The following is a 26,798-nucleotide window of genomic DNA, read 5'->3' as shown; positions in this document are numbered from 1 at the left end:
ATATGACTAGGGTTGTTCTGTGGTTTGTTTGTTTTTGTTTGGATTTTTTTTTGTTGTTGTTGGTGGTCAGTGTTTTTTGCCTCTACCAGATTTCTGCCAACCCTACTGTAGCTTTAATTTTTCATCAGTCATCATTCAAAGCTCATAACCATGATGTAGAGTACTTGGGAAACAGGCTGTTGAATAAAGACCTTTGCCAAAGAGGCCAGTCCACTGCTTCCTGGCACCATGGACCATGGCCTCAAATTTGGTGGTGTGCAGTCTTAGCACATCCAATTCACACACAACTGCATACCACCCTTGTGTGCACAAGAAGTCATAGGTTGCTTAGGCAGGCAGAACTACATCATCAGCAAAAAAAAGTTGCTATCAAACAAGATGCTTCCCAGTCCTCAGCTGTTTCTTGAAATTCTGTCCATGACAGTTACAAGTTGAGGTCAGCAGTTGTCATCCCAGCTGAAAATGGCCAGGAATACTTTCTATTCCTGACTTGTCTGATGATTTGCCAGAAATTCTTTTAGGACAGCAAAAAGTTCTCCTCCATGGCCTCTCTGTCTTCTGCTGGTACCACAGAACATACAGTTCACATTGCCTCTACAAACCTGTTTGCTACCTGTTTGATTGAGATCTCACTCTCAATCCCTCCAATAACAATCTGTTTGACGAAGATCCACAAACTTCTGGAGTCCCTGGGTCCTCTCCATCTCCTGGCCCTATCTACCAAACGAGCTCTCTCTGTTTCAGCACTGTCTTCTTTCCCTCAAGTGTCACAAAATACCCGAGCACATGTATCCCTCCATCCCAGCATCTTTTCCTCTTCTCTTGCTCCTACTCTTACTATCCCACCTCCTTCAGCCACCTCAGCTCCACCCACATCGATATCGGCTATCCTAGCCACACAGAGCACTCTAACAACCAACAGTACTTTTTTTCTCCCTCCCCTCCCCACTAAATACCCTCCCCCTCCCCATAATGCAGATGTACCAAATCTTCCATCATTCCACCTTTAATGCAGCCCCCTTTCCCCACAGCTCTGCAACCATCCCCTGTGCCCCCACACTTAGGCAACAGATTCTCACTGGTAATTACATCGATCCACCCATCCACATGCAACCCTCATATCCCCAGAGAACTGTGAACTGCGATCGGCCCCATTGAACTCAAAGAGCCTCTTCCTACCCACTCTTAAGAACCCAAACCGGTTGAATTTGCTTTTTTATTCTCACTATACTGCGACGTCATTTGTCCTGCCTTCCCTGGCCTTGGGGTTTGGTGGCAATGGATTCTACACTTATCACATTTTTTTGCATCCCAAGCTGCTGGTCGCCTCCAACAGTTCAATCAAGGCACATTCTGAGGGAAACACAAAACCCTGAACTGTACTGCCACGTTTTCACCGCTCGCCCCTCTCTTATTTAACCCGCACCTCAGCCCTGAATAAATAAAGTCCAGCTGTCTCTAGCAGCCTATTCTCCACAGCCCCCCCACCACCCATCACCCCTAAACCCTTCAACATCCAGCCAACCACCCTCAGCCCCCTCCCTAAAGGCGTGGATGAAAGAGGAAGACCAGTCCTACACCAGAATGGAAGGATGGTCTATAATAACTTCAACAATCTGGGATGCAATGTTTCAAGCTGTCGATTCCTCCACAACTACTCCTTCTGTGGCGGAGCCCATGCCAGAACAACTTGTCACCATCATCCAACCTCCCACAGCCTATGTAAGTACTTAAATACCCCCATTAACATCAATGCTCTTGCTATTACCTTAAAAGACCCCACCCTTTCCTCACTTTCAGATTCAGTCCAATACGCATAGCTACCAGGAACTTTTCAAGATTAATATTCATAGTACCATTACCATGGTAACGATGGCGGCACACTCGGTTGCAGAGACCCATGTGGGAGTGTCTGAGGGGAACAAAGAGAGAGTGGAGAGACTGTTGTTTTTATGTTTTTGTGGAGTTGTGGCTCCATGGCAACACCCTGGATGCTTCGCTACAGCTGGATGGTACTACGCTGTTCAGAACGGTAAAAAAGGCAGCCATCTCCGGGAAGACCCGTGGTGAAGGTTTGTGCATCTACATCAATAATGACTGGTGTGTAAACACTACAATTGTCACTAACCACTGCTCTCCACTGGCGGAATTTCTCGTTGATAAATGCCACCCATTCTATCTGCCAAGAGAATTCACCAAAGTGATCGTAGTGGCTGTTTATGTGGCACCTGGAGCTAACATCAGTGCTAAAGCTGATGCACCCGAGGCACTGGGGGAGCTGCGTTTGTGGATTTTTAAAACAAGGTGAAAACACCATGAACTTGATCTACACAAACACACCCAAGGCCTATAAGGTGACACCCTCCCCCACCTGGGCCATTCAGAACACCTATCTGTTATGGTAACACCAGCATACAAGCCTGTGCTGTAACGTCGCAGACCAGAGAAGAAAAACATCAGGGTCTGGCCTGAGGGGGCAAAGGGAGCACTTAAGGACTGTTTCATGCACACAGACTGGGAGATCTTCAAGACAGCTGCCTCTGAGGGGGACCACATCTACATCGGGGAATATGCCGATGGAGTCACCAGCTACATAGTCAAGTCTCCTGAGGATGTAAATATCACCAAGACCTTCACCACACGCAGCAACCAGAAGCCATGGATGAATGCAGAGTTCTGTTCATTGCTAAGACCCTGTGACGTAGCCTTCAGGGTGGGAGACACAGCTGCCCTCCGGTGCCAGGGCCGCCCTCACACAGGGGATCAAGGCAGCAAAAAGGGCCTACGTGGAGAAACTACAGGGGCACCTCAGCGACACAGGAAACACCAGGCAAATGTGGGAGCTGACGGACTACAAGACCAGGCAGCGGGTTGACGTCAGTGACACCAGTCATCCAGACAGGCTCAACAGCTTTTTCGCATGCTTTGTATTTTATTGATGTCTATTTTATGATGTATTTGATGTATTTACTAATGTAGTGTTGGAACAACCCTCCACAAACACTGTTTCGTGTTACCTGCATTACTGTTGTATGTTTAGTGAGATGAGAATTAAAGCCTGATTTGATTTTATTTGATGCAAAAAGAGACTCATCATAGGTTTATTATCTCCCCACGGTTCCACCGTCCCCAGCATCAATAGCCTTAGCCCAGACTTTTCCATGCAGTATATATCAATCGATCATACCATGTCCCTCATACCCCTTGCAGGCAAAGGAGCCTGGGTGTCCAAGGTTGACATTACCAGTGCCTTTAAAGACATCCCTATCCAGCCCAACTACTGGCATCTTTTTGGCATCCTCTGGAAGGGCACATACTACTTTGCAGTACGTTTGACTTTCACATACTCTCTTTCCCCAGACAAAACAGAAGGTCACAGCACCTTCCTGGAATTCCTTGGCATCACCCTTGACTCTGTTTCACTCCAAGCATCATTGCCCACTGAGAAAATCCAACGGATTTCACCGCTCATTTCGAGTTTCCTTCTGGCCCACACATGCACCAAGCAGAAACTTCTTTGGCTGCTAGGCAACCTCAACTACGCCATCTGTATAATACCCAAAGGTCGATCCTTTTTGTTACACCTCTTTTCCATCACCACATCCATTCTACCTCTCTACGACCAAGTTTTACTTGACAAAGCATGCAAAATGGAACCTAAACTGTGGCACCAGTTCCTCTCTTCTTGGAACGGCATCTCTTTCTTTTATGAAAACTACATTACCAGGCCAGAAGACATCCAGTTCTTCACAGACGCAGCCCCTTCCATCGGCTTCGGAGGCTACTATGGCAGCAGGTGGTTCTTCGCCAAATGGCCACCTGAATTTGTATCCCTTACTCCTTCTTCCACCATCTACAAAATGTATCCAGTCATCATAGCAGCTATTCTTTTGGGGCACAAATGGTCTAAGAAGGCCATTGCCATCTTCTCTGACAACAGCACCGCTGTAGACATCATAAACCTCCTTCAGCCTTACATGCCCTTCACTTGATGTCCTGACCCTCTCAAACTTCATCACATTCTCCCTTACCATTCTCAAAATGAAATCTTCCACTATACAAGTCTATATCAGCAGTATTGAGAAGAAGCAGTAACTTCTTTGTAAAACTGTCCTCCGGGGCGTCATGTCCAGCCCTGTTGCACTCACACATAAGCATGTTAAAGAGTGGGAAAGTAGTTAATGACTGATGAGGTCTGCTTGACTGAGATGCATTTTTAATCACTGGTGCTAAACAGTGTGTGGATTATTTTTCTAATAAAAAGACAATCTTTTTATTTCCAGTGCCATCATATACATTTGTATGACCAAAGACAGACCTGCATCCACGTACTCGGTGTACAGTCAAACAAATTCTTAATGGGTTTTGGCCTCTGCCTGGGTTGTCTTTTGTCACAGATCCTGTTTGTGATATTCATGGGTAGGATCTCAAGGTGCAGCCAGGGGGAGGAGGGGGTCCAGTTGGGGGTCCTCAAAATTGCATCTCTGCGTTTTGCAGATGATGTGGTTTTGTTGGCTTCATCACACTGTGACCTCCAGCATGCACTTGGGCGGTTTGCAGCCAAGTGTTAAACAGATGGGATGAAAGTCAGCACCTCCAAGTCTGAGGCCATGGTTCTCTGCGGGAAAATGGTTGATTGCCCCTTCTGGGTTTGGAGAGAGTTACTGCCCCAAGCGAAGGAGTTCAAGTATCTCTGGGTTTGTTCGGGAGTGAGGGTAAAGTGGAGCGTGAGATGGACAGATGGTTTGGTGCAGCATCTGCAGTGATGCGGGTGCTTCCACCAGGAGTAGCTGGAAAGGGTCGCTGGGGAGAGGGACGTCTGGGGTGCTTTGCTTGGCCTGCTTCACGGGTAAGTGGATGGATGGATGGATGGATGGATGGATGGATGGATAGATCAAACAGGTGTCTCATGTTAGGAAGGTTACTTTTGTTGCAGATTACTAGTTACCCTATGAAAAATGTAATTATTAACTTCATCAAAGTTATGTAACTTATTACATTTGATTACTATTATTACAGTTGGAACTTAATCTTTGTTGGTGCCGTCCAGTTTAAGTGTGTAGTGTCATAAACAATCAGTCTGTTTGCCAGAAGCTTGTGTTTTCACAAGAGAACAAAATGACTAGCTCTTCCTGCAGCGTCAACTGTATGATTTCACAACAACCACGGTAATACAAATGCATGTGTAAGGAAAATTGCACTTGTGTGTGAGATGGCCTTTCCCATCATGTCACGGTGACGGTCACTTCAACAAAGCAAGCAGGCTGTGTTTGTATCTATGTCTGTATGCAGGCGGTGGGAGGTTGGAGGGGTAACAAATATGGACTAAAGAACAAAAATATGCCATAATTAACACTGTGTCCACTTATTCTCAATCTTGCTGCCCAGGTGCTATTTGTTTTGGAAATATGGCCATTGCCATGATGGAGCCAACACTGCCGATCTGGATGATGGAGACCATGTGTGCCAGGAAATGGCAGCTAGGTATTTACAACGCTCTGTTCAGCACTCACTCAGAAAATACACATTATGCACACACATAATATGTCCTTACAGCAATTAAATTATCACAAGACATTTAGTCCTTAAAAATGCACAGACAAATAGGAGAACCATTCAATTTATTCATTATTGTTTAGTTATTATTTATGATGCAGTCCAGCACTACACTAGAAATGTGACCTCAGTGCTAAAACATATAATTTAATTAACACCTCTACAACAGCGTTAACAAAAACTGAATACCATAAAACCATATTAGGATTTTTTCAGTGTTTAGCCTTTTTATTTCAAAATCATATATACTATACATTACTGCAAACCATTTCCCAAAGTATAGAACTTAAGAATTTCTAATGTGTTTCCATCCTCTCTAAACAACCACTTACTTTCATTAATTTTACAATTCTAGAAAAAAATGCTGTTTCAATAATCCATCAGTGTACACATTATTTATTAAAATATCTAAAATCCCATTAAATGCTTTGTAAAATACTGTAAAGTTTATTAGTAGTAAATTGGCTAAAACTTACACCTTTTCCTTGCAAGGTCAGTCCAGTTCTTGCTCTTTCACTCAGACATTAACAGAGAAGAATATGAACACAAAAAGTATTAGAAAGCAAAATTTCCAAAATGTATATAATCACTAGATATATACACAAACGAAGTAAGATGATAGAAATAAGTAGTCAAACTAACAAATAGTGCTTCTCCAAGGCTTTACACAAGCAGATGGAGGCAGATTGGGCAATGCTCAACTCGGTCTGTACAACATGGCTGCGGACAAATAGTCCCTTTTGCTTAGGAAGGTTCCTAACTGAGTGAAATTTCCTGCAAGTGGCAACCATGATAAGAGCCGTTCAAATCCTCTAAATGCTAAGGAAAGGTGCTACCTTCATACCTCTTTAGCACTGGATACACTGGACCTTCCCTTACAAATGTAAACCAGATAATGGGATGGGATGGGATGGGACGGGACGGGACGGGACGGGACGGGACGGGACGGGAAAGGAAAGGAAAGGAAAGGAAAGGAAAGGATCGAAAAGGAGGGACTTTATTGTCCCATTGGGAAATTTACCTTAGACATCATTGAAGATTCAAGATTCAAGAGGTGTATTATCATGTACACACCAAACGTAAATGTAGTTACAGGCAATGAAATTCTTACTTTTCAAGTTTCCCTGATACCACTAAAATACACAGTGACTAAACTAAAATAAATGAATAAAAAAAAGAGTAGTATTATGTACAGTCAGATTTTTTGTGCAAATAGTATCAAATATTGTCACTGTTTCAAATGTTCAAAAATGTGTCTGCAGTATGCTATAAAATCTTACTCAGTCACAGTCATTATGATATTTTAGATCTTGGTTAATACTTTCCCCCATGAAATTCTGTTGTTTGAGGTATAAATTTGTGGTATTTGTGGCAAATGACTTGTTGGGCTATTCCCCAACATGTACTTAAGATGTCAAGATTTATAATGGTAGTACAAATTGTTAATGAGTTGTGGCCATTTTACTACTAAGCCCTGTGAAAGTGTGTGATTAATTGCATTTTTTTATTATTATTTTACTGTTTTTCACATTATGCACACATTGATTCCAGTTACTGGGTCAAGTTTCATGTTTCTTGCTCATTTGAGTTCTGACAACACAAATACTAACAAATCCATAATAATGATAATAACAATAATAATAACATTTTTTATTCATGGGGCACTTTTGAAGATCCACGTTACGTCTTTCACAAAGGATGCAGAATGAAACAGGCAAGTCATAAAATCATCAGGTTTTAGAGGAAACCAAATAAAGAAAAAAAGAAAAAACTAAGAGCTGCAAGCAGCAACTAAGGGATTTAAGCCAGCTGGTGTTACAAGTATAAAGCTGCAAAGGACCGAGGCCTTTTAGAGTTTACAATATCCAAATCTCAATACTGTCCTATTGGTCAACTACCAAAAACATTTTAGGGACATGTTTAAATTGCGTAACAAAAAATATCCACCAAGTTTAATGATGTTTGGGCATATTGTTATTGATGTATGCCCATTTTTTTGTACAAGGCCAATGGCCTTCTTTTAAGCTGGTGACTTAGGAAAAGACATCTGCTTTGCTAAGAGAATCCAGCTGCACTTGCAGGCTCTGTAATTATGTAATTATGTGACGGCCGATGTCACTGAAGTTGGTCTACGGGTTGAAACTACATTATTACAAAGCAGACTACTAAAAGTGCATCTTCATTGCATTGGTATTTATACACCAAATTGTTATTGCTATTATTAGTATTATAAGTGGTAGCAGTAGTATTAATCTTCTTCAGAAAATTTTTTTGCAAATTCCAGTGAGATGGTACATCATAGACACATTACATTTTCACTATTGATCAGAAGTTGTGTGCAAGTGCTGCCCAAGGAATATGACACCAATTGGCTGGATGGTGGCGCTGTAATTTAGGCCCAGACATTGAGTCATTGAGACTTGAAATTAAACATTCAAGTCCAGCTCAATTTGCTCTACAAACACTTCAAGAACTATTTCAGTATGCCTGACTAAAATTCCACCCAATTTTTTGAAAGACAGATTATTCAAAATCTGTTCCTTAACCATAGATCCAATTTGTACCAAATTTTCTGTGGATCATTACTGGACCACCACATTACTTGGTGTTAACAATTCCCGATTATGCCAATTGGAAGTCCATAGAATGAATGTTGACTCGGTGTGTACATATGCAAAGACAATGTCTGGACTTCGTAGTTTTCTCTGGACCCCTCCCAAACCTGACCATTGATGACATGTTTAGCAGCATGCCATCATTCAGATGCTGGCTGTTGAGGTGTTGTCCAGATGTGGGCTTTGTAGATTATTGGTGGACATTCGGGGGGAAACCTGGACTCTTTAGGAGGGACAGCATTCATCTCACTTTGAATAGAGTTACTCCCATATCAAGAAATCTGAGTTTATTAGTGGTCCAAAAAAAAATGTCAACCAAGTGTTGAGATCTAGGCAGCAAAATATATTTTTCCATAAGCCTTCCAAGTAAGGCTGAGCAGTACAATATCACGATATCTGGAGCACCTTCCATCCCCTCCTCCCATGTCACAGTCTGTAGTCTTCAGCCAGCGTGTGACATTGAAAACGCATGCTATCCAAGGCTCTTTCCACAATAGGCTTAAAGTCAGCTTCAGAGGTTCCCCAAACTGTTCTTTCGACTGCCCATCCATGTCCTAAGTCAAGATCAATACATCTTTTCTGCTGCAGAGAAAGACCTATCTCCAGAAGGACCTAGTAAAGGCTCCCCTAACAAAATAATTGCCCTATTTTTTAAAAAACAAAATGCTCAAAATTTACCATAAAGTATAAAAGTACATGCATATTTTCATATATATGGACAGAAAAGTGTCAAATTTCACTTTTCAGAAAAATGTATTCAAAACTCCACCGTGCAAAAACACTTTAGCATTAGCTCTGATGGTCATTGATTCATTTCTCTGGTTACTATTTCAAAACTTTGACAGAATAATATCATCAGTAATTGCTCCACATTTTCTCCTGTTTCATTTACATAATATACAATAATTTTTTACTTAGTGACTTGATATAGTGGAAAAGTGTCATTCCTCTATCCTGTGAGATCTTTTCTATACAGAGGCTTCCTGGAGTCGTTGGTGTTATTAGTTTGTTCCAGTCCATTGTATATGAAGTCTAGGTCAGATAAAGAAGGAAGAGTGAAGAACAGGATATTAGGGTGTCATGTGCTGGCAGGTGAAAAGCACAAGTCTTCATTACAGACAATGGAAGATGTACAGCAGCTCAGCGATGTGGCACTGATAGAGATCTGCTTATCTTTGAAAGCCTGCCCACACCTTCAGTCTCTCATCTCTCTGTATGTGTCCAGGCGTCGCTTTCTTACCAGCCTCCATCTCCTACCTTATTGGAACCAACATCTTTGGCACATTGGCGCACAAGATGGGGAGGTAGGAAGAGAAATTATCCTTATCTATTCTCTCTTTCTCTTACTCCCTCCCTTCTCTTTCTCTGTGGATGTGATATCTGTTTCCGCTCCTCTAAATGAGTTTTCAGTGTTTTTAGTGTTTGTAAGGCTGGCTTTATTGAAGCCTTGATGATAAAGATTGCATACAGTGTTGGGGAAGTTATGTATGTGTAACGTAGGTGTCTTATGAGAGAGAGAGGGAAGAGGAAGGGATAAATGCATGAATGGATAGTATGTGAAAAGCTTCAAAGACTATGAAATGTAATAAATATCCTTCCACAGTGTTATAAATTTGGGTTTTTGGAGCCTTCCCAGCTGGTCAGCAGCATCATTAGACACTGATATTTGGTTGAATTTAGGTTGCGACATCAGGTGACCAAAATACAATGTCAGGAATCAGTAAATCAAGTCATTTATTTGTCACATAGAAATATACAAGGTACAACTCCAGTGAACTCATTTAACCCATGCAGTCTTATTTAGTTCTTTTTTGCATCTTCTCACATTGTTGGCTGCTGCTTTGCAATTGTCCATATTTCTGGATGACTCTGGTAATCCATGGTTTCTGGTTGTGAATTGATCAAACTGTCCACACATCCAGAACCTGAACAAATGGTAAATGGACTGCAATTGTATTACGTCTTTCTAGTCTCCCAACCACTCAAAGCACTTTTACTCTACATGTCACATTCTCCCATTCACAAACACATTCACACACTGGTGGTCAAGGCTACACGGTGCCACCTGCTACTCAGTAACCATTCACACGCTCTCACACACCGATGGAACAGCCATCGCCTGCAATTTGGGATTCAGTATCTTGCCCAAGGATACTTTGACATGCAGTCTGGAGCAACCAGGGATCGAACCGCCGATCTTCCGATTAGTGGACAACCTGCACTTCCTCTGAGCCTCGCTCCTCCCAAGCACGGACAGCGCCACACTGCAACCGCACGTATTCTCATAGATTGGTTAGTATGATGCGTCCCTTAAGTACATTAAGTTACAGAAGTTAGGTTTAGGCAATAAACATTACTGTGGCTAGGTTTAGGAAAAGAAACATGGTGACGACACACCTTTAAATGACTCAAATTTCCTTCTAGAAGTTCACATGGAGCTGAACACATGACTCCAGGGGAAAAATCTTGGTGAAAGTCCATTTTTTTGTTGCCCATCCACCACCCATACCTGCCTAAGCACTCAGGACTGCTCTCTTGTTTACTAATGTCAGCGTAAACATGTGGTGTATGTATGAATTTGTGTGCGTTGCTTTTCGTAGAAAAACATACAAAAAAATTGTGAGAGCAGCCTGAAAGAATGCAGTGATCCACAGCTGGAATGGGACAGCACCTCACATTTCCACCATCACACCAGTCCTTATTTAACCTAAAGCACTCGACTTCTCTCCTCCTCTCACTCTCTCCAGAGTCGTCATTTCTTTCACATTGGCATATAGAAAAAGTGTCACCAGGTTGAATGCCGCTGTCAAGGATTTAGTCAAGTTTCAGTGAATTACAGGATATTACAGCTCCTGATATCCCATTGGAAACTGATTCACCACGCAGGTGGTCTTATTTCCAACATCTGTATAATAGTTAGCGGTATGCTAGTTAAGCTGGTGCCCATTCCTCTCCATCTTTCTTTGTTTACTTATGTTTACATTTGAAAATCTTGACCTGGCTAGCTAGAAGCTAGCTAGCAGAAGTCAGCAGGAGGAGAGTTTACAGACTGGTGAGTTAATTTCCTCATCTAGATAAGTGGCTCGCAGACACACACCACCACCTTTCAAAGCCAACAGCAAAAAGCAACACCAACACCAACACTGGCAAAATAGACATAAGAGCATAAACTTAGTACAAATTTAGCAGCACTGACAGAGGCAACTGGAATTGTTCTTGCCTACATCAACGCCTAATGCCAACTTCAGTTTGACGTAGAACAGATGATGATATTTAAGTTGTGTTGTTAAATAACCAAAATCTAATGACTTCCAAATGTCTCATGCCAATGTTATCTTGACGTAGAATAACATCATTCAGTCATAACGTAAGAAGAATAAAACCCAGTGTCTCCAAAACGTCATAATGTTTATGTCCATACAACATAAAATTCTAACATTGTTAAACATTTAAAATACCATAAACCCAATTTTTATTCCAACCAAAATTTAATGTCATTTTGACGTGAATATCCAACATCTTTTGTGACATCCTGTCCCGTGCCAGCTGGGTGATGCATATGCAATTTGCTCCATTTCATAAAGTTCTCATACTTTTTGTATCCAAATATTTTACGGTCAAGTTTCAATCACTTATAAAACACTTAATGGCGTCCTCTAGCCCTTGCCCCAAAGGCTTCTTAGCCCACTAAGGACTACTTTTGGATCTTAGAGAACACTTCATATTTATACATATATTCACGTGTTAGTGAAAGTTTTGCCAAGAAAACAGAAGTTAAAATAGAGCACACAGTCAAAATCAAAATCACTTTTTATTGCCATTTGGGTGTTGTCTCCCCATTCACACACAAGCACTTCATGAAAATATAAATAAACAATAAAGACTAGATGTGTAAAAGCAGAATGCAGATAGCTACAACTGCTGTCACAGTTGTCACAGTCTTCCTCTGCACCCAGAAGCCATCAAACTTCTCCTTTATAGACTAGCAATATATCTTAGTTGTCATATTAATATCTGTCTTTGTTTTCTCATGTTTAGTTATCATGAGAGTTTGTTTTCTAGGTTTTGGGGATTTCCTTGTCGTATTCAGTTTATTTAATGTTTAGTGCTTCCTGTTTAATTTTGTTATACTCACCTCATGTGTTACATCTTGCTTAACTTCCTGCCTTTGTATGTTTTCCCATCTGTTTTCTTCTACACCTGTATTCCATGAGTTCATTAGTTCCACCTGTGTCCAGCCACCCTGCTCTCCTTGTGGATTTAGTCCTTGTGCTCCCCTTGTCTTTTGTCAGCTTCTTGTCTGCACCTCCTCTAGTGATTTGTTTATGCCATTTTTTCCTTGTGGTATGGTGGTTTTCCTAGAGTTTAGTTTTTCCAGTGTTCTCGATGCATTTCGGTTTTTCTTCTACCTGTTGCTAACTCAGGTTATTACTATAATTTTACAATAAATCACTGCACTTTTCCTGCCTGCCTCCCAATCCAGCATTTTCTCATGAAACAGCTCTTATGATATCCTACCAAAAATGCATGCACAACAGTTTGTATGATATCCTATGAATTTGTGCCCCATGAATGACATGTCCTTAATGTACAGTTAAGGACATAGGGCTCTAGTCTCGCAGACTAGGCGGGGGCACAGTGCACCTGCGCTTCGCCAACTGGGTGTGGCCAGGCGGATTTTGCAAGTTTGGCACACCGTGCACGCTGGTGCAGCTACTCCTCTTCCCCACCTCCATCCCTCTTACCTGCGCAAGTTGGAAAGAGGGAGGAGAGAAGGCGTGGAGTGGGTTTTACACACATCACACCAATCAAATGAGCCCCTCTCCTCGCCTTTAAATGCACCACGCAAAGGTGTAATGAGAGTTGACTCAATTCGCCATGGCAGAAGAGAGCAGCAGCGTCAGACAGCCAATCTTCTCCCAGGAGGAAACTAATGTTTTGGTCCGGGAGGTCCAAGCTCGCAGTGTCCAAATATACGGAACTGCGAGCAGACCTCCACGGGCTGATGATGCAAAGGTGGCCTGGGAGGAGGTCACCACAATTGTAAATCAATGTTGCGTTTCTCTCGTGCGTGCATGCGCTCTCTCTTTCTCTCTCGCACTCCCTATCTGATGCTGTGGCTGTTTGTGGTTGGCTGAGAGGGATGTGAACTCATTAGTTTGCAGCTGTGTTAATCAAATCAAGTTGGGTTTCCATTACGCGTGCCAAACATGCCAAACGGTGCCAATGCCCTTTGATCTGACATCAGATGTGATGGGACAGTCAATATAGAGATACATTTATGTGCTGATTGCAGATAGTTGCATTGAATAGCGTTTTTTTGGGGTATTTATTACATTATAAAAGGGCCTGACATTCTGGAAACCTGCCTGTGAGGTTTTGGCAACGTGTGCGCACTGTCCGCCGGTCAGCCAAACTTTGGCTTACACCGGCTGCGCTCTGCCTGCGCTCTGTGATCTGTCGACACCTCCCCCTGCTGCGCCACCACACCCATCTCAGCGCACCTCGGTCTGCCAAACTACCAAACTGAGCGCGCCTCGGGTTGCGCTGCTCAAAACTAGCTCTGCGCGGGGTTCGCCACCCTGCACCACACCGGGAAATTAGAGCCCATAATGTCATTTGTCCTTAGGTAATAAGGTAAGGTAAGGTAAAATGGTAAGATAAGGTAATAATTAAAGAAAAGTTTATGGAGGTTTGGTTCAGTCAATAAAAGTGTGCTCCCCTTAGGACCAGGTTTAGGTAAAGAAACATGGTGGATATAACTTAGAATGACTCAAAGTTCAGTCCAAGTTCACACAGATCTGAACATATGACTCCAGGGGAAAGTCCTGGGCGAAAGTCCAGTTTTTTGAGACCCACCATCTCAACAGTGCCTCCTTACAGGCACTTAGGACTGCGTCCTTGTTTACTGTTGTCAGCTCATTAGTCACATAATCGCAGTCTTTCAAACATGGGATATGCACAAATTTGGGTGCATTACTTTTCATAGGAAAATATACTAAAATGTGTGAGAACACCCTGCTTCATCCATCAATTTTGCACTCAGGTTCAAACCCATATCGCTGAAACTCTGACAACAGATTCATTTAGATCACTTTTCACAGTCACATAACAGCAACATTCACAAAATGTGTGAAATTGTGAGATTTTTTTTTCCACTGTTCCAACACTAGAATTTAGTGCAGTGCTAACTGCACTTCCCTGTAAGAAACCACAGCAGGTGAGGTAGAAGGGGGAATGTTTGGAATGGTGAGGGAAATTTCAGCATTGTCTTCTAGAAGTCATGATGGTGACTTCCTATTACATTAGTACATTATAGGTCCTTTCCTGTTTCCTTCATTTTCATTGAAATATTACCTCACCATCACAGTACCCCGTACATTTTTTTTTTAAAAAAAAGGTTTACATGTCATGGAGTGACAATACAAACTACACCAAGCCTATAGAGATATGTCACTTAGACTGCTCATTCCCAGCTATCAGGCAGTATATTTGAAATGTTGTTAATATTGGATGGAAAGAGTTTACATAACTGTGTTTACCTAAAAACAGTGTGTCAAGAGTAATGAAATATTTATATTCAACCTATGTTGATAAATATGTGTTACACACAAGGGTGTAGGCTTGCATATGGACAGTGGGGACATGTCACTGCCAATATTTTGGGAGGACAGAAATGTCCCTACTCCCTACCAATATTTGAGCAAACTGCTCAGAGATCATTGTAGCTTATTGGTGTTGAAGTGTTTCAGATGAGATAACACTGACCACTTCTTCCCTTTCCTACAGATGGCTTTGTGCTCTCATTGGAATAACGGTGGTTGGAGTCAGTGTAATATGTGTAAGTATGAGGGAGACAACTACACCATCAGTGTGAGTTCAGGGCCCATATTCACAAAGATTCTCAGAGTCCTCTCAGAGAGCTCCTAACTTCGCCTAAAAATTCCTAGCAAGGAATATTAGCTTAAGAGTGATTCAGGAAGTTTCTGAGAGCAACTCTGAGCAAGGATGGGACAGAAATGTTTATCTTAGTGAGGAGGTGTGGTTGACCCCGTTGCTAGGTATGACGCAGTCTAAAAGCTGTGATTGGGTGTTACCAAAAAAAATAAAAAATGTGCTCCTAGTAATGAATGGACAGTGAAATCAACCGATCATATAACTTAGACTGTAGGCTATTAAGAAATGTGTAATCGTGAAAATAATTTTATGTCATGATGGTGAAACTCAGCTAAATTAAATTAATTGTTACACAGCTTCAAAATGTTTGAACGTAGGCTCTGGTTTTTATAGCCTATTGATTTGCTTACTGTTATGTTTACTCGCCACGCTGGTAATTTTACTACTTAATCTATTTGATATTAATGGTGGACGCAGACTCAGCTGTCAGCAATTACTGTGATTGCTGGCCTCCTTGTAAAAAGTGGTTTGATTTGGCAGAATGACCAAAACAACAAATGAAATGGAGAAAAAAAGAACGAGAAAGCCGAACTGGACAGAAGAGCAGTGCCTGCTGTTGGCACAGCTCGTGGAGGAGAACAAAGGAGTTTTAAGAGGGAAATTCGGTCCCAGGATCACGGCACAAGGGAAGAGGCAGACCTGGGAGCGCATTGCCCGACAAATCAATGCGTTATTCCCTCTCCTTTTACGCACAAGCGATGAGTGTGAGAAGTGCTCCTACGTGCTGCAATCCAAAGCGAGAGCGGAGATTGCAGCAATACGAGGCTGTTAAAGTGCCGTAGCCTAATGGTCTGACTGACCACTCTGCTGACAGAGGGTTGTGACAGACCCAAGTCATCACTGCTACACACTGTTGCATTTTCCCCGTAGCAGGTATGGCAATGTTGTGATGACCTTCATCTCGGGCGTGATTGCGTTACTACACTGGGTGGGAAAAGTAAGCTCATCCCTGATGAGGTCAACCACAAACATTATCTCTGCACGATCAAGCTGGTAGCATCTCATTAAATCACTGTCGTTCAATATACGGAGAATATCTCTCCTTCCTCTCTGTCTTTCTGCCATTTTCTCTGTTTAAGACACTCTTAGGCTTCCTAAAAGTCCTCCTCCCTCCTCTTAACAGTTTTTCACCTTAGGAGCTCTCTTAAGGCCTAAGATGCTTTGTGAATAACTTTTATCTTAACAAGGGAAAATTCTAAGAAAAGTCTTCAAATTCGAGGAAAGATTTTTCCTTAGAATGACGTCACTAAGAGCTACTTTTAGTCTTAGGATTCTTTGTGAATACGGGCCCAGATATCACTTACAGGATATTTGAAAACAGGTGGGTTTAAAACGGAGCTGTTTAAAATAAACTGAATTCTACAGAGGATTTGTAGAGTGTGTAATATTATCTAATAATTTATACACATTTTAAGCTTCATCAGTCCAGAAATATTTCCGATTCCTTAGCCAGTAGAAACACAACAGTAGATCCACGACATATGGCTGTGTAGTTCTTAAATATGTGCACTAAGTATAAAAGGTTTGTTTTCTCAAGACCAGGTTGTGATCTTCATTTACTTAAAAACATTGAGAGGGTTGGAAACAGTGTTTTGTAGGGAAGTGTACTGGTCAGGAAAAAAATAAACTGATCAGTGTCAGCAGGTAATAATCTTGAAAGTGTCTTATTATAACAAGGTGTTTTTCACGTCATAACAAGAAAAGTTTCTTGTAAAAAAAAAAAATAAATAATAATGTCATAATAATTGCCAGGGCAGAATTTTTCTACTATTAGTGGATTAGCAAAGTACCCACTGTGGATTTTTGGGGGGAGCCAGGTATGGTGTGATATTAGCACCGTTTCATAAATCAAGTTTTAATTTCTTGCTAAGTTATTCATATAGCTGGTGGTTGCCTTTTGTGGTTTTCTCATCCGCTACCTCTCAATCAAGTCTTGGTTATAGTTTGTCCTATTGCCCACCTTCACATTTGATGGAGTCACACTCATGTATCAGCCATCTGCCATTTCTGTTTGGTTGTCATATCGGTATTTTGTCATTGCTGACCTGATATTTGCTTGCTGTTCAGACCTATTTTCCTTGCATTTGTTTAAATGATTCCAATTCTGTCTGCCAAGATTCAGTTTGGCTTGCTGTCATTTCAATCAATCAATCAATCAATCAATCAATTTTATTTATAAAGCCCAATATCACAAATCACAATTTGCCTCACAGGGCTTTACAGCATACAACATCCCTCTGTCCTTATGACCCTCGCAGCGGATAAGGAAAAACTCCCCAGAAAAACCCCTTTAACGGGGGAAAAAAAACACATTTATCACATGTTCCCACAACACCCATGTTCTACACAGTCTCATGTCGTATGCACAGTCCTCCATGGTCCTCTAACTACATGTTGCATGCACTAACACCAGCTTGTCTGCTAATTGCTCACCTTTATCACTTTATAGTCCACAATCATGCATCACCCATGATTATTTCATCTTAGTTATCTAATCACAATTTCTGTCTTGCTGATGTATTATCTGCTGGTCTTGGGGCCTGTTCTGCTGTACTTGTTTAAGTTGGCCATAAATTAATGTAATTCTATTGATTCAATTCTGTTTACCTTGCTTGCATTTATCATGCTGCTCACTCATTTACATGGTATTCTGGACCTCACAGTCTGCAGGACCTCGTGCTGTATGCACAAACACCCATGTTCTTCGGGACCTCATGCAAATGCACAGTCACAGTCTGCGGGACCTCTTGCTCTTACTTATTTTTTGTTGGTCATGTGACCATTAATTTCTGTTTGTCATGCTGACTTAATTTCTGTTTGGTCGGCGAACCTTATTTTACTTTCACCATTTTATATAAGTTGGTCTTATGACCTTAGTTTCTCTTCTCTTATTTATTAGAAGCCTGTTGCCTCCTGGTAAGGTAAAGATCACCTCATGTCAAATGGTTGGTTGTCCCTCTCCCTTCTTACTTTTCTTTTCTGGGGGTTCCCTATTCGACTATGGATTCATCACCCTCCTTAAATCATACCATCTCTATGGGGTCTAATCGCCAAAGACTTTCCACATTTTATTCTTATGTGTACACATTAATAAATATTCTTTTCCTATAAAAAATAAGTCTCTCATTGAATTAGGATTGAGCCGAATACTCAGACGAAACGAGTATCCAGCACAGATACTAAACTTTTTTATGAGAACTTGTACCACCTGATTAAAATGTGTCAATATCTGCACATGTCATGGAGGAAAGTTCTCATTTGGGTAGCAATCTATTACTGTTATGATAAAAAAAAAAATCATCTGAAGCTCAATCAAGAGATTGCTTTGTAAATAGTTTTTTAATAAGTATAGTAACCTCTGATCAATCCATAATGTTTTAAGAACAACTTCCCATTTTCAATTTAAACCACACCCACGCCCAGACTAAACTCTACAGACAGATATACAGATACAGCTCACGGTGTACTTGCTCATTCCTACTATTCACAGGCGTTTCTAGCCCATTTTTGGGGCTAGAAACACACCCCTAAATTGAATCCCAGCACCCCTAAAATTTGAGATATTTTTAAAAAAATTTTTTTTACTGTATGTCCCTTTTTAATAAGCTAGAAAAGTGTCAAAACTATACAGTACTTGGTTGCAACGTAATATGCATTTAATCGTAGGTCACTGTTTATGTTGTTAGGTAGAAGTTAGCTGACGTTTTATCTGGCTATGAAACGTTACAGATGGTCAGTACCACTGTCCTCTGTTTGAACTGGAATGAGAGAAGCTAGCTGTTGTGTCATGTGCATGTGTTAATATTGTAGCCAAGGTGCTACTGACTAGCTAACTGACTGGATGCCCATTAACATTATAAATCCTATTGTGTGTATTTATTATTATTATTTTGTAGATTTCAAGCACTTTTCTTTTTTGAAGTGTTTTTTTATTTATGTATTTGTATTATATAATACAGACAAGAAGGGAAAAGGCAGAAACAAACGTTGAAAAAGTCAATTACTGTTAATGTGTTAATGTTACATGTTGTGCATTGCATTTCAAATAAAAGTCCAAAAAATAAGTCCAAGATCCATTTTTGGTATTTTTGGTACTCACTATAGGGGGCTCGTTCACTCCAGAAACATACATACTGTTTATGTATATGTTGAGGAGCTGCTGTATCAAAATGAGTTATCCTCCCCTAGAAATTAGGGTTACGATATGTTTCTTTTATGATTCCAATCCATTCCTCTTTTGCTGTGGCTCAGCATTTAAATAACCTTTATCAGATTTGATGGTTTAGTCACAGACTTTCCCAAAAAGTCTGTGGGAATGAAATTGAGTTAAAATGTACAAAACAGTAAAATTTATCTTGCCTGGCTGGGCAGCTCTCTGGGTGCTCAGCACCCCTAAACCTCTGATCCTAGAATCACCCCTACTACTATTTATCTTGTAACAACACTGAATTTTTCATGTTGTAACAACATAATTTATTGTGTTACAAAGTGAAACATTTCATATTATAATGTGATAACATAATATAATATATATAATTTGAGACTCAAATTTAAATGAGGAAACAGTATTGGAGAATGACTATATTGGAGATGGCTCATCTACATGACTGTATTAAGTTCTGCTTCATTCAGATATTGGGAGATTTTGCTGTTACTGAGCACAGTGGATGACATTGTGATAAGTATGTATACTGTAGGCCAACACTAGGAAGGATTTTAATAATTCTCTATCAAAGTCAGCAGGTATATTGTGATATTGTTAAAACAAGAAAAGATTATAACATGACAATGTCTTGTATAAACTTGAAAAACATCTTGTTAGAATCATATTGGACCACCAAGAAAAATGGCAGCACACTAGCAGAGCTTCTGACAACCATCGGGTAATCTGATAAACTTGGAAACATACACTTTGCTGTTAACTACAACTTTCGGGTCTTCTTCAAGAGAAAAGTATTACCATCAAAACTCTGCAGTGAAATGTCAAGCAATGAAAGAGCAAACTTTTTCAAAGTTTCATAGGTTTTATAATAAATAATAACAATACATTTTATTTATATAGTGCTTTTACAGCTCTCAAAGACAGTTTACATTTAAAAAAAAAGAAAAGAAGTACATACAAAAAAAATGGGGGGTACATGAGAAACAGAGAACGAAAAGCTAATCTTTAAAGGTTAAAAGCGGATTTGAAAAGGTGGGTTTTGAGGAGTAATTTGAAGGTGGATGGATCTGGACAGTCACGGATGTGTATAGGGAGGGTGTTCCAGAGGGAGGGGGCGGCTATGGAGAAGGCTCTGTAGGGAGGGAGTGTGGTGGTGGAGCATGTCCGTGAGGTAGGAGGGGGTCTGGCAGTGGAGGGCTTTGTGGGTGAGGAGGAGGATCTTAAAGTTGATTCTGTACGGGACAGGGAGCCAGTGTAGGTTTTGCAGGACAGGGGTTATATGTTCACAGGAGCGGGTGTGGGTGAGGAGGCGGGCAGCAGAGTTCTGGATGTACTGGAGTTTGTTGAGGACTTTGGATGATGAGCTGTAGAGGATGCTGTTGCAGTAGTCGAGTCTTGAGGTGATGAAAGCATGGATGAGAGTTTCGGCAGCAGAGAAGGAGAGTAATGGACGGAGACGGGCAATATTTCTGAGGTGAAAGAAGGCAGTTTGGATGAGGCGGCTGATGTGATGTTCAAATGTGAGGTTATTGTCAAAGGTGATACCAAGGTTGCAGATAAATGGGGAGGGAGAGAGGGTGGTGTTGTCGATGCTGAGGGTGAAGTTTTGTGTTGATGTAGAGAGGGATTTTGGGCCGATGACTATTATTTCAGATTTTTCACAGTCCAGTTTGAGGAAGTTGGTTTGCAGCCATGATTGGAGTTCAGTCAGACAGTTGGTGAGGGTCGAGCAGGTGGCCAGGGTGATGGATTTTGTGGAGATGTAGATTTGGATGTCGGCAGCGTAGCAGTGGAAATGGAGACCATGACAACGAATAGAACCAAGGGGGAGTAAGTAGATGATGAAGAGGAGAGGACCAAGCACCGAGCCCTGAGGGACACCTTGAAGCAGGGGGACGGTGGAGGAGGTGCAGTTGTTAACACGGATGAACTGATGTCTGTCGGTGAGGTATGATTTGAGCCAGGAGAGAGCTGAGCCAGTGATGTTGAGGGAAGTTTGTAGGCGGGATAGCAGAGTGGTGTGGTTGATGGTGTCAAAGGCAGCAGTGAGGTCAAGGAGGATGAGTATGCTGAGGTGGCCAGAGTCGGCAGAGAGCAGGAGGTCCTTAGTGATTTTGAGGAGAGCAGTTTCGATGCTGTGTTGAGGGCGGAATCCGGATTGAAATGGTTCATGTAGTTCATGAGGGCGGAGGTGGGTCTTGATTTGGGAGGCGACAACATGTTCCAGAATTATTGACAGAAAGGGGGGGGGGGGGGGGGGGTTGGTTGCTGAGTTGAGTGTAAATGGTTTCAATCTTTGATTCAAAAAATGCCAGAAAGGAGTTGCATTTGTCAGTTGTGATGGAGGAGATGGTGTTGTCGCAGGGTTTGAGGAGTTTATTGACAGTGGAAAAGAGAGTCTTGGGGTTTTTGGAGCCAGAGTGAATGAGTTGTGAGTAGTAGTTGGACCGGGCAGCAGTGAGGGTGTAGTTTGAAAGGTGGTCTGTATAGGCATGGAGATGGACTGCGAGACTGGTTTATTTGTAAAGTCTTTCAAGCTGACGCTTAAGGGTTTTCATGTGACGGAGTTCAGGAGTGTTGAGTAGAGCCAGTTTCAGGTGTTGTAGGGTTTGAGTAGCACAGGGGGTGGCAGGAAAGCAGAAGATGGGGCACAAGCTTTTGTTATTCACAGTCTTAGTGCGGTAAGGGCGGGGTGGTCTGTGCTTTATGATGGACTGTATGGGGAATGTCTCAGGTGGGAGGGTTAATGATAGATATGGTCAGACGGGGGCTGTGCTCTGTGCTGCTGTTTGCACAGGGAGAGGAAGAGTGTCAGTGGAGGGGGCGTGTGATGCAAATAGTCATGCACGTGGCGCGTGACGTACAGCATGCTGAATATTGGCTGCCAGTGTTTTACTTTAGGTTTTACTTTACTCCTTCTAAGTTCCACAGGAGGGGTCTGCCAACTAATAATTTATGTTGTAAATGTCAGACAGAAACAGGGGCATTTCGACATGCAATCTGGGAATGTAAACTGGCAACCCATTTTGGGAAAAAGCTGTGGATCACATAGGGAAATGTTCAGGTACAACAGTACCTAAATCACCAACTATGCCTTAAGGTGCGGACACACCAAACCGAAAGAAAGAAAGAACTAGCAGCGACGAAAGCCAACTGTTGCGTTGTCTACGTTGCCTCACGTCGCCCTGTGTCAGTTGCATCTGAAAACACTACATGGACTAAATCCGACGGCCAAGTAGCACGTACGTTCTGCGCCTGCGTGAGAGGAAATAACGCAAAAAGGGAAACCGGAAGTCCGAGGAATGCACTTGCATTCAAACGGAGAGCCGGGGCTTGCACGAAGGCTAGCAGAGGCTAACTGGCTGTGCCTCCCTCCCGTCATGCTGCGGCTAACGCTCTGCTAGCCGCTCCCAGCTAGCCCAGGTTTATTATTTAGGATAAAGTGGGAAGAAGCAGCGGATCTGTCGGACAGCTGAGTGAAGTGAAACCTGGGGAGGAAGCACCTGTTAGCCCTGGTTTCACTACAGGCAGATTCACTCGCTACAGGGGCAAGGAAATAAAACCTGAACAGCCAATCAGAGTGATCTCTCTCACCGACAAGCTCCGCCGCCAATTCAGCATGCTCAATTGGCTGAAAAGCCGCTGACGCTGAAGTGCCAACGGTGCGGGACACACCGCAAAAACTAGGCTGACAAAGGCTCACCGACGGCCCGACTTTGGTCGATGGCCGACCGTCGGCTTGGTGTGTCAGGGCCTTTATGGGGGACTAAGTAGAATTGTCAAATGTATCAAAGTATGACCTTGTTGTGATAAATGTAGGGTTCATCACAGCTGCTCAAGTGATCCTCAGATTCTAGATAAATACATCCCCTCCAGATTTTGAAAAATAGCGGAAATCTATGTTTGAAATGGTTTCATACGAACATGTAAGCTAGGGTCAACAATAAAGTTGAAAGCTTTAAGAGGTCAAGGGCAGGCTTTTTTTTGTTTGTAATACAGTACAGGCCAAAAGTTTGGACACACCTTCTCATTCAATGCGTTTTCTTTATTTTCATGACTATTTACATTGTAGATTCTCACTGAAGGCATCAAAACTATGAATGAACACATGTGGAGTTATGTACTTAACAAAAAAGGTGAAATAACTGAAAACATGTTTTATATTCTAGTTTCTTCAAAATAGCCACCCTTTGCTCTGATTACTGCTTTGCACACTCTTGGCATTCTCTCCATGAGCTTCAAGAGGTAGTCACCTGAAATGGTTTCCACTTCACAGGTGTGCCTTATCAGGGTTAATTAGTGGAATTTCTTGCTTTATCAATGGGGTTGGGACCATCAGTTGTGTTGTGCAGAAGTCAGGTTAATACACAGCCGACAGCCCTATTGGACAACTGTTAAAATTCATATTATGGCAAGAACCAATCAGCTAACTAAAGAAAAACGAGTGGCCATCATTACTTTAAGAAATGAAGGTCAGTCAGTCCGGAAAATTGCAAAAACTTTAAATGTGTCCCCAAGTGGAGTCGCAAAAACCATCAAGCGCTACAACGAAACTGGCACACATGAGGACCGACCCAGGAAAGGAAGACCAAGAGTCACCTCTGCTTCTGAGGATAAGTTCATCCGAGTCACCAGCCTCAGAAATGGCAAGTTAACAGCAGCTCAGATCAGAGACCAGATGAATGCCACACAGAGTTCTAGCAGCAGACCCATCTCTAGAACAACTGTTAAGAGGAGACTGCGCGAATCAGGCCTTCATGGTCAAATAGCTGCTAGGAAACCACTGCTAAGGAGAGGCAACAAGCAGAAGAGATTTGTTTGGGCCAAGAAACACAAGGAATGGACATTAGACCAGTGGAAATCTGTGCTTTGGTCTGATGAGTCCAAATTTGAGATCTTTGGTTCCAACCGCCGTGTCTTTGTGAGACGCAGAAAAGGTGAACGGATGGATTCCACATGCCTGGTTCCCACTGTGAAGCATGGAGGAGGAGGTATGATGGTGTGGGGGTGTTTTGCTGGTGACACTGTTGGGGATTTATTCAAAATTGAAGGCACACTGAACCAGCATGGCTACCACAGCATCCTGCAGCGACATGCCATCCCATCCGGTTTGCGTTTAGTTGGATGATCATTTATTTTTCAACAAGACAATGACGCCAAACACACCTCCAGGCTGTGTAAGGGCTATTTGACCAAGAAGGAGAGTGATGGAGTGTTGCGGCAGATGACCTGGCCTCCACAGTCACCGGACCTGAACCCAATGGAGATGGTTTGGGGTGAGCTGGACCGCAGAGTGAAGGCAAAGGGGCCAACAAGTGCTAAACACCTCTGGGAACTCCTTCAAGACTGTTGGAAAACCATTTCAGGTGACTACCTCTTGAAGCTCATCGAGAGAAGGCCACGAGTGTGCAAAGCAGTAATCAGAGCAAAGGGTGGCTATTTTGAAGAAACTAGAATATAAAACATGTTTTCAGTTATTTCACCTTTTTTTGTTAAGTACATAACTCCACATGTGTTCATTCATAGTTTTGATGCCTTCAGTGAGAATCTACAATGTAAATAGTCATGAAAATAAAGAAAACGCATTGAATGAGAAGGCGTGTCCAAACTTTTGGCCTGTACTGTATGTATACGGCACTACAATAATTTGGTGTTTAGTTGTACAGCTGTGGTTGCTACATTACTATTTTGGTTCGAAGAATGTGTAGCTACCAGCATCCTGTGGATATGTTGAGTTCCAATAACAATACTGTCAGTTTGTTTGATTTGACTGAATAGATAAATGAAAAATTAAACTATAAAAAAAGAAAGAAAAACATACAATAAGAAACTTTCAGTGTAATTATCTGGTACTTTTTCTGGCATGACAGCAATACATTTCCATACAAAACACTGTTTCCAGCCCTCTTTTTAGTAAATAAAGATCATAACGCTCATAAGAAAGCAAGTCTTTAACTAAGTGCAATTTTCACGTTATTACCTGATACTGATCTTTGTTTTGTTTTGTTTTCCTGTTTTGTTGTTTTGTTTTAGCATGGCAGCAATATGCTTCTGCAGTTTGCTCTTATTTTCCATTTGTTCATCAATTCTCATTACTCCCCAAATCTCATTCTGCATATAGGAGCCTGTATTCACAATGATTTCAACACTGTAATCAAAAAGCAGCCAGCGTCTGTTTGTCGTTTAGACTCCCATGTAATTCAAAGGGATAAATTAAAACTGAACAAATAAATGAATACATTTTCTAATATTTGTATGTCTGTTTTAGGTTCCATTTGCCAAAGACATCTATGGTCTGATTGTTCCAAACTTTGGTGTTGGTTTTGCAATTGGTACGTCTGTTAAATTAAATACTTTGCTAAACAAGTATGTTCCCCACTGAGGGTGTAAGACGTTTATTGTTTGTGTTGTGTTACAGGCATGGTGGACTCCTCTATGATGCCGATAATGGGTTACCTGGTGGACTTGAGGCATGTGTCTGTTTATGGAAGTGTGTATGCCATTGCTGATGTGGCTTTCTGCATGGGATTTGCTTTAGGTAAGCAGGAGCCACAAGACCTTGGCAATACCTACAAGAGATTAGTAAACTATAGGTGATGATACTTCCAAAGTGACTTTTAAGTGTACCAGAATGAGTCCGTTTTGTAGAAATCTTTGGCATATCTTGTTTGTCCATTGTTTGTCACTGTGTAGCCTTAATTCTTAGTTATTACACAAACACCAGCATGCGTGTTTCCAGCTAATGGTTCTGGTACCTAGTTTAAAATCATGTTACTGTGACATTATCTAGAAATAGGCAGTTATGCAACTCCTAGCACTATTTTGTGATTGCAAATGATACTTGGGATTTCCTTTTTATTAACCCACCATCACCCTGTTATCCCCACATCCATTAGGGATGCACGATAATATCAGCACGTCATCTGTATCAGCCAATATTGGCTTTAGAATTAACTATCAGAATCAGCACAAAATCATTTTGCACAAACAATGAAAATTACATACATTAAAAAGCATTGTATTCCATGTCTCCATTTGCTAGTGGGCCATCACATTAAAAGTATGCATGCATAAGATGATGTTAATTCCACTATAGAAGAGACTTGAAGATCACTAAAATTAGGTGGGAAAAAAAGTGGATATAGCGATAACTGTATCGGTTATCAGTCCAATGAGTTGTTACATATCTGCGTATGGGATATTGGCAAAAACATCAAATATCTTGCAACCCTAACATCCATATTACTCAAAGTACTTCTGTCTAATTGCAGAGATTTCAAAATGACCGTACGTTAGCCTATTGTCTCCCTATAGTTACCATTTATAGATGAGATCACTTTGACTACCTTGAGATATTGTAATTATCTCACTGTTGCAGATATTAAATGTCAATATTTTCATCAATATCTAATCAATATATATATATATATATATATATATATATATATATATATATATATATATGTATGTATTTTTATAAATGTATAATATAAAAAATAATATATATA

General features: G+C 41.5%; 1 protein-coding gene across 1 annotated transcript in view; it reads left to right on the top strand.

The window, feature by feature from the left end:
- slc18a2 (solute carrier family 18 member 2) overlaps positions 1-26,798 on the top strand; it is a 105,425-nt gene that overhangs the window by 65,648 nt on the left and 12,979 nt on the right. Inside the window, exons 10-14 of the mRNA XM_049601219.1 lie at positions 5,389-5,484; positions 9,397-9,475; positions 14,961-15,012; positions 25,559-25,622; positions 25,709-25,828. Coding sequence (XP_049457176.1) covers positions 5,389-5,484; positions 9,397-9,475; positions 14,961-15,012; positions 25,559-25,622; positions 25,709-25,828 — 411 coding nt within the window. The remainder of the gene's footprint in view (positions 1-5,388; positions 5,485-9,396; positions 9,476-14,960; positions 15,013-25,558; positions 25,623-25,708; positions 25,829-26,798) is intronic.

Source organism: Epinephelus fuscoguttatus, linkage group LG16 (genome assembly GCF_011397635.1).
Source record: "Epinephelus fuscoguttatus linkage group LG16, E.fuscoguttatus.final_Chr_v1".
NCBI lineage: Eukaryota > Metazoa > Chordata > Actinopteri > Perciformes > Serranidae > Epinephelus > Epinephelus fuscoguttatus.
Note: the sequence above shows the minus strand (reverse complement) of the source record. Positions and strands in the feature narration are given on the sequence as shown.